General features: G+C 35.2%; 1 protein-coding gene across 1 annotated transcript in view; it reads right to left on the bottom strand.

Moving 5' to 3' along the window:
• Positions 1 to 656: 656 nt before the first annotated feature.
• LOC126191585 (dolichyldiphosphatase 1-like) overlaps positions 657 to 9,425 on the bottom strand; it is a 61,190-nt gene continuing 52,421 nt past the window's right edge. The window contains exons 3-6 of the mRNA XM_049932521.1: positions 8,126 to 8,304; positions 5,919 to 6,017; positions 2,547 to 2,675; positions 657 to 2,460 (exon numbers count right to left, since the gene is read on the bottom strand). Coding sequence (XP_049788478.1) covers positions 2,331 to 2,460; positions 2,547 to 2,675; positions 5,919 to 6,017; positions 8,126 to 8,304 — 537 coding nt within the window. The 3' untranslated portion in view covers positions 657 to 2,330. The remainder of the gene's footprint in view (positions 2,461 to 2,546; positions 2,676 to 5,918; positions 6,018 to 8,125; positions 8,305 to 9,425) is intronic.

Raw genomic sequence — 9,425 nt, 5'->3', positions numbered from 1 at the left:
ATAAACAACCTGTACGTACAGAGACCAGCTGTGTTCCAGGCTCTGAAAGCAAATCCATCCAATGAAAGGGTCTCCAAGGCTAAATAAAGAAGGTGCCCAATGGGCATGTGGAAGATCCTAAGAGCGAAAAGTTATTTCAATCTCCTTTATATGGTTCAGCTAAAAAAGCTAAACAGATACCACAAAAGACACTAAATGATTTATATGACGACGAGGATCAAGAATAGCAACAAGCATTTCCATACCTATTGTGTGTATTTTATTCTGCTGCTGCTGCTGCTGCTGCTGCTTGGTGAGTAGATCTTTTATCTATCCATATTACGTTTTACACAATGATTATTTTTGAGGAAAAATAGTAAGGCTGGCCACAGATTGAACTTTGGAGCTTTGGATTTACGGCTTGACAAGCACTCACTTATCCCATCAACTCACACCACTATATTTATGTGATTTAATATGTACACAGTAAAACTGATTCTGGGAAAACAATGTCTTCACATTTCAACTCTTAAGCTAAAAATTTGATGTGCATTACAACATCATACCATCCCAAAATGAGGAATATTTATCAATTGTTGGCAAGCTGAGCTAAAGAAAGAAATGTTTTTGTGCCACAGGTTTCAATTTTTTGCACCCAAGAAATGATTAACAGACAGTTCATTTAGGAATTATGTTACCAGCAAACACATAACGAACAAATAAAGATTACACCTACCGCCTTTACATAACAAAATAGCTTTGGTTTACATATGACAATTACATAAAAGAGTATATAAATATAAAGAAAACAATTTCATCATAATGTACAAATGCATATTAGTAGAAGAGTCACATTGTCACTGTTAGCCATTGTCGGAATCTGAGTATTGAACATACTGAAAAAAAGGTGGAACTAATTTTAATTACAATTCATATCTAGTGCTGTATGTTATGGTAGTAAGTGTGGTTCATCAGTCACAGAGGTGATGAATGTACAAAAATATAAGTTTCGTACAGACTGTCAAAAAACTTCATCAAGCACTTACAATAAATATCCAATAATAATTAAGTACTTAAGTATAACAACACACTAATTTCTGCAAATATCAGTAATTAATTGAAACAATGGATAAATGCAAGTGTTCAAACTGAGCATTTGTTGTAAATTTACACATAATTTTAAAATTGTCTTTTAATTTTCTTACAGATAATTTCATAACTTTACAGATGGCACATTCATGTAAAATTTCTGAGTAAATGCTCATCTGATTATTTTTTGAGTATATCTACAAAAAAAATCACTGTAGTTTAGTAAAAAAGTCATCGTTCACATAGAAAAAATTATTAAAAATTGAAGCTAATGTATACTAAACACAAAAAATTAAACCTGAATGTAAACTATTTGGAGATAGAGAATGTAACTTTATGGGAAAACATAAACATGGAGTCTACAAATCTTGGTTTCACTGCACGGTAAATATAATCATGTTGTTCACTAAAAAAAAGGAAAATTTAAACACAAAAATAAACTACAAAAATTCAGTCATTCATAAAAGCTGCCATGATCACATTTTTATTACATGGAAGTGTTCTGAATTTGAAATTAGACACACTATTCATTACTTTGTACATTTTTTTGACAATGCTACAGATGGTTATATTGTCCCACTGCTCACGTATAAAAATATGTACCATTCAAAACTTGTAATACATCACTCCAATTTAAAAGAAAAAAAAGGACAATATTAAAAACTCAATGCACCAATGCACAGTAAAAATCATCACAGAAAAAGTTATGGCCAACAATAATTTATACTGCAACATGGCTAAAGGAACATACTTGTGTAAAGTTTTGTACATTGTCACTTGTAAGAGTGTTACAACAAAAAATGCAGTTAGTTCAATACAGGTTGAATAAACCTTATACTTCGTAAAAATCTCTGGTAAATTTGTGGTAAACACACTGTGGGCAAGACACATTAAAGACACCATCTTACATGTAAAGGGCAGATATTAGTTCTAAAATAATGTTATTACTGATGACTGGCATCTGTCAACAATCACAAATACAGTCTATTTTAATGCAATAAATTAATATTATTACTTATAAAAGCTATGGAGCTGCTGCTTCAGGCTGCACTGTTCATGATGATCTGCTCTGTCTATCAATTTCATCCATGTCTGTAATATAACGACAGCATATTGAAGTATCTTGTGTCCAGGAGAATGACCTTTGTAACACATACTTACTTGCACCGTCCACATTATCTTTTCCGTAACCAATAGAAGTGAATGAGGCTACTTAGTAAGCCACCATGGTGCAAGCCGCCGCCTCCTATGCCTAGCAGCTGTCATTGTGACTTCATGGATACCAGCTTCCTGCTCCTTGCCCTTGCCTCCTGCCTGCTGTTTTTGTATTCAAACCAAAGTACGTTTGGTATCAGTGTTGTGTCTCGCAGAAGCAAAAATTCCGATATTCTCCTAAAAATGTGGAAATAAGAAACAAAAAATATTAACCACAATTTACAGATAACTTATGATGTAATGAACAATTTTCAAAAACTCACCATGAAGCAACAAGTGGAAACATAGGCGTGAATATCAAGTATGTGAGTGCAAACCAGAGAGATCCAAACAAGAAACCAACTAAAGCACCACTTAGCACCTGTTTCCATGTATGGTACTGCAGGTATACTCTGGAAAGAAAAATACTTTTGCTTTAAGAACCTTCAACATCGCAGCGCATCAGCAATGGTTGGTTAATATATTAAAAAACTAAAAACCCGCCTCGGGGCTTTTTTCGCAATCAAGGCAGGTTTTTAGTTTATTAATACTTTTGCTTTAGATTTTGCACAACAGACTAATCTGTTTCACTAGTGTTCTGCAACTAACAGTAAGTGTACAAGAATACATGTATTTTCAATTAATGGAAACACTCGCCAAACAAGACGTTATCTATGTTGTGATTACTGATCATTCATAAATTGTAATTATTATTACTTATTTTTACAATCAAGGATGTTGGTTCTCAGCTGGTACAGCTGGCGACATAAGTTGAGACACACAAGATAACATTCTTACTTTCAGTGGTCTCTAACTGGTGGACAATGACGAGTTGAAATAAGTGTAATGAGGACCGGTGATGTCATTCTTAGTGCACCTAACACTTGTATGTAATACGGCATGATTCTTAAGCAAAATGTCATTAGCCAGATTTAATAGATTATGAAAACGAATTCTCAGTGCAACAGTCCCCTTCATGGATGAGTTTACAGCCAATTACTATGCTCAATGTGAAGTTGATTGAGTGCCTGCAATGTTACAACTGATAATGGCTAACAAAAATGTCATTTCCCAAGATGAAAATGTCTCATTCTGTAGAGGTAGTTCTGCATCTATAGGATTTAACACATCTCTAGTCAAAATCCAGCATTCTTGTGTGTCTTCCTTATCACCATACATTAACATTATCACGCATCTCTATTTGACAATAAGAATGAATAATCCCATGCAAAATTCTTATGTCATGTCATACCTGCTGTATGAGGAATGATACATAATTCCTCTGTAAGCATTTCATTTGTTGTACACATCCATTCTATGAAAAAATCAATCAGTGCTATCGAACAGAGGGAAATCAACCAACACAAATGCCACCAACAATTATCCCTTTATCCCAATGTGGATTCTAACACAGATGATTGCTTTATTACTTTCAATCACTGTCTCAGTAATTTTATGCATCTGTATTTTATTTGCCTTTAACCCTCTGCTTACCAGAAAATCTGTATAATGTTTCCTACCAGTCAGGCCTCTCAGGCCCATGTTGCTCAAACTGACATCAATTGACACAGCTTTAAAATAATGTTATATATTTAAATTTTAAATATTAAAAAACATTGTTTTATACTTTGACTGGTGGCTTTTCAAGGCTATACAGTTTATTCTCATTCTACACCAAGTCTTTTTGTAATCTAATTCTTATTGAAAATTTGTGCAGAATCCACAGACAATACCAGAATGTTCTTAGCATTCAGTTTTGGTGCACTTGTAAAACATAATTTAACTTCTTCTATCTTTCTTCTCTGTACAATATACAAATCTTCTCCTTTTCTTAGTTCCCAACTTTGTGTCAGAAAGATTTCTCCCACGTACAGCTCAGGCTGATTTTCTCGACACATTAGCTACCTATCGCTAAAAAACTGGACTCATTTTGTGCAAAAACAATGTACAGAAGTCCTTGTGCTGCCCTCTGTTAATTTCTAGAATTATTTCCAAACTAACGTCAGTGAACATAACAGCTGCCATTGTGAATGGCTGCGCTAATATGATCTCACTGACTAATTCATACATACACTCGATGAGTTTCGCAATCTAAGGTATTTCTGCTACAAATATAGCTAGTCTGTTGGGTAAGCAAGAAATTTTGGGAGCTCAGGAGGAAACAATTGCTCAACAACTCACCTTGCCCTTTTTTCTTGGGAGTATAATTATACTTCTGGTCATTATCATTTTAAAATTTGTAATCTATCACAGAACTAAAGCTAATACTGAAAATAAAATTTTGAAGCTTAGTCCTTTTTTTAGAATGTATTACTCTTGAAGATACATCAATTACATATGTGCCAGTAATGCTTTAAACAACTGTGCAAATGACCAGTTTCCTAAGCTGGTCTCCAAAGAGTTTACACACTGTTTCTGTTCAAAGCCCATAGAGTCCAAAATTGGTATGCAAATCAGGCAGAATCACCACCACTGGCACATCAGATTGAAGATACCCATCTGATAAAACACCTCGTTTTGCTGCTCAATTCTACCGCCTTCTACATACATTTCGCATAAGGACTATGAAGATAAGATACAAAAAATTGGGCTCATTTGTAAGCATTAAATCACTTTTCCCTCGCTCTATTTGTAAGTGAAACAAGAAAGGAAAGAACTATTAGTGGTACAGGGTACCCAACTTCTATGTTACAATATTTGCAATATAGGGGTGTGTGTTATCATCAAGCAGTAACCCCTTGACACCGTTTTCCCAGATGTCTCACCCTTATTGCTGCCCCATATACATTATTCATTCCCCGATGGATGTCTTCTGGTTTTCGCCTTTCGGCAACCAAGAACAGAACAGCAGCACATGGGTCCAGTTTGGACACATTTAGTAATAATATTGCCATAGTTCACACGTCCGCATTTACTGCATGCACATCAGAAAGACACGACTGTCACACTAGTCCCTTGCCTACATGTTGGTGTCTATAGACCTGAAATCAGAGTCGTGCTGGGTTGCTAATATGTTGCAGTGACACTATCAAATGGAAACATTTTGGTTGTCCATAATTTTTTTATAATTATTTTCCAGAATTATGACTAAGAAGTCAAATTAGGCAGTCCTAAAATTTCATTAAAATAAAATGTAAAGGAAATAACAGAGGGGATAATAAAAATCACAGATGGGCCTCTCAGACTCAACAGTAATTGAAGGGTTGAACTGTGACCAGTTACTTCTATAGCTCCTATATTAGCTGTAAGACAATGCCGAGGAATTTGTTTATCTTGTGAAGATAAACAGTAAAATGTCTGTGTATGTTCTAAAGATATATTTCAGTAAATTATCAGTATTTAGTCCACAATAATCAATGTTTGAAAACTTCAGGAATTTACTTCTTGGCATAGGGCTACATTAAAGCATTTTTAAATATCTGAAATGACTAGTGATAACTTTAATCAAACATGTACAAATGGAAAGACAGCAAAAACAAATCACATTAAACAATGAGGTAAGAATTATTGCCATTAAGTATTAAAATTCAATGCTTTTATTTAATGGGCACGCCAGCAACAAAAAGCCAAGTTAGTGCTTAGTGGTGAGAATCATTAAAATGTAAAGGGAACTTCCACAATTCATACAAATCTAAAGAAGTAGTTTTAATACATACCTGCTGACTGTAACGAGAGCTGCCAGAAACAGACTAGAAATAATTATTGCTGTCTTCCACATATTTTCCAGTAGAGTACTATTATTCATATGGTGTAATCTGTGTGACACATTTAATTCAACATTAGTCAAGAAAATTCTACATAAAAATATAAGCTAAAGAAATTATAAACTTCAACATAAACATACTTGTGAACAGGAAATAATGTTAATGGATTCATCCAGCACTGCTTGGTAGAAAAATTTGATACTACAAAAATAGTGGACAGTCAGTCATGGGTGGAACACAAATGATGAAAAGAGTAAAGGTTGCCATTAATTGCATTACTGACGCGTTGCTTGTCAATTGGCACGTACCCAGATTAAAAATAATGTTAAGTTTTCAGACAATGTCTTTCTACAGTGTTATTCATAAGCATCGACCGTTTGTGGTTTTTCACTGCTAAACAGAACACAGTTATTTTAAAAACAGTACTTTCAAAGTAAAAGGAAATTTTTATTGCCAAAATGCAATTTATCTCATTTTAACTCTGTGCGTGCCAAAATTTTTTTAGCTTCTTTGCAAGAGAAGTTTTTTCAGTCGCCCTTCTATTCAATATAAATTTTCTTCTGTCAAGCACTTCCTTCACATACGAACACAGAAATAAGAGTGTTGGATGATACAGTAATTCATACCACAGTTCAACACATTTTTACCCACCACCTGACAAATGTCACTCGCCACTTATCCAGAATCCCCGAAATCAATAAATGTGTTTACATGTGAATCCTCAAAATTACTGCCATGATATTTGTAGCATATGGAATGGATATGTAATGTGCAAGTCACAATTTTGATAGTTCCTTGATCTGGTACTGGGATTAATGTATCCACATTTCAGCAAGCATAGAGCAGTTAACACAAATATTCACTAGTATGCTACTTGGGCATGTCCAATCCATCACTGAGAAATGGTTAAGACTTCTTTTGATCAGCTGGCAGCAACTGCACGACCCATTTTGATGACAGTGAGCTTATTCCCAAATTTGTTTGAAAACATGAGGTGCTTATGAGCTTTGCTATCTTGCAGACTTCTATTCACCTACTGTTCCAGAAATATTTTCACTTTTTACTTACATTACAAGGTCTAGATGCCTCACATCACATTCAATCAACCAATCATGACTTTTTTTTGTGGCATACAGTGTGACAGAGCAGAGTAATACTGGATCAAAACATGAGCTGTCATAGAAGCTTCCCAGAGTTTGCTCTTCCGATGTCTGATGTGACAGTGTGTCCAATCGCATGTAGTTACCTCCCTGTGTAACTGTGGTCAGCAGGCGAATATCTGCTTGGCTGACTACATTGTAGTAAGCCAAGACAAAGAGCCATACAGAAGGGTGTGTGTGTGTGTGTGTGTGTGTGTGTGTGTGTGTGTGCGCGTGCGTGCGTGCGTGCACACTTGCACACACGCATCTTTCTTTTGGGGAGGAATTGCACACTTCAGACTTTATATAATAATAATAATAATAATAATAATAGTAAACTGAAGAAGAAATCATTACAATGTGGCAACAGTACCCTGCATAATGTGCTGATATTTGAAAAGTGCAGTCACCAGATAATCACAAATGCAAAAATGGCTCTGAGCACTATGCAACTTAACTTCTGAGGTCATCAGTCGCCTAGAACTTAGAACTAATTAAACCTAATTAACCTAAGGACATCACACACATCCATGCCCGAGGCAGGATTCGAACCTGCGACCGTAGCGGTCGCTCGGCTCCAGACTGTAGCACCTAGAACCGCACAGCCACTCCGGCTGGCAATCACAAATGCAATTATGGCTTCAAATCTTTCATTCACTTTACACAATACCGTCTGAAATAAATCAATAAGAGTACTAAAGGAATGAAGTCTTTTAGCCACTGACTGTGAAAATGTAATATCTCATAAGTCTGATCTACTGCTCATTTTCTTTCTATAACTTGCTAAATATCCCTTCCTAAGCAAGTTTAAAATACTAAGCACAAACACAAATCATCGACTGAGACAATATCAACAGAAAGCTTTATAATCAGTCATCATTTGAAAATTACACCTTACAGTTGCAGAAAATAAATCATATTAATTATATCTACATCATCAACAAAAAATTCACAATTGTGATGCAAATTACAAGCTGGAAGCATGCCTATTAATAAGGAATATTCACATATCAGGCTCACCTTATACACACGAAGTATACTATGTAAGTAGCAAAGAACCACATAAACTGTGAATGTGACGACGGCATTCCATATTCCGTATAAAGTGCATTCCTCTGCATAGGTCTAGCTTCACAAAATGTGTGCTTTAAGATGAGGTTCAGGAGTTCATTCAGTGTAGTGCCAAAGAAGAATGTTATCTACAAACAGAAAACACAAATGATTACCAAAATTATTTTGAAAAAGTTTGCTAGTGCAACTGTAAAGGTGTGTAATTTAACAGTAGTTCATCTTCTGACACACAAATTTACAAATGTTCGCAGGAGGTTCTGTTGCTAATAAGAATAAACTGAACAGTTACTCTCTGCCAGATAAAAGAAAAATTCACTGAAAGGGGCACTAATATATTTTTTTCCCTTGTTACTCTGTCAAATTTCAAAAGACTGCTGGGTAAGGCAGCCCGAGGAAACACGAGCCAAAAATCAGTATGCAATCTTTCTTTGCTGTCTTAATGTGTCACAACTAGCTGAGGGTCATGGATTACTTTCCTGCTTCATCCTAAAAAGTCTTGCTACCAAAACATTTCCCCCCGTTTTCCATACAAAAGAATCATGGGTTCTTTTTTTGTTAGTATTTGAGTTCTCTGCCACTTGGCTAATCAATTTTTTTTTTTTTAGTTTCTACCATTTCTAGTTATTTTCTTAATCTGCCTGACACAACTGCACAGTAGAAACTACTAGCAAAGCTTATTTGATATTCAGATCATAATTAACATTATGTTTGCTCTTTTCCACAAAAGAAGGAAAATGAAAGAAAGAAAACTCTCTAATTTATACTATTAAACAACTAATCCAGTTCACAGCATCCAGTTCCAGATGCAGAGGCTTCCTGGAGGGGAGGGGGGGGGGGGGGGGGGGAGATGATTTTCAGCATTTCATAAAATTGATGAGCAAATTTAAAAATTGCTGTCATAATCAGTTCATTAAGGTGTATAATCTTACATTAACGATTTAATGCAGTAAGACAAGTATTACAGTTAGAAGCTGTGTGTATGCCTTGAGGCAACAGAACTCACTGCATGCCGGTACCTATGCTATATTCTCCCAATATTTGAGAATGAGAACACTTATCAACTTACAACAAACTTTACACATCATTTCTAGCCTTTTATAAAAGTTCTCTCTGTAACATGACACACTAACTTATTTGTAAAGCAAACAGAAGTTTGAAACTGTTCTATACATGGGAGTTTGATCCTTTAAGGAATCTGGGGTTTACTGGTATATTGTGCTAAATAGCAATAATCATACAAAACTTCCTG

The sequence above is a fragment of the Schistocerca cancellata genome, chromosome 6 (genome assembly GCF_023864275.1).
Source record: "Schistocerca cancellata isolate TAMUIC-IGC-003103 chromosome 6, iqSchCanc2.1, whole genome shotgun sequence".
NCBI lineage: Eukaryota > Metazoa > Arthropoda > Insecta > Orthoptera > Acrididae > Schistocerca > Schistocerca cancellata.
This window is presented reverse-complemented; position numbering and strand designations above follow the sequence as displayed.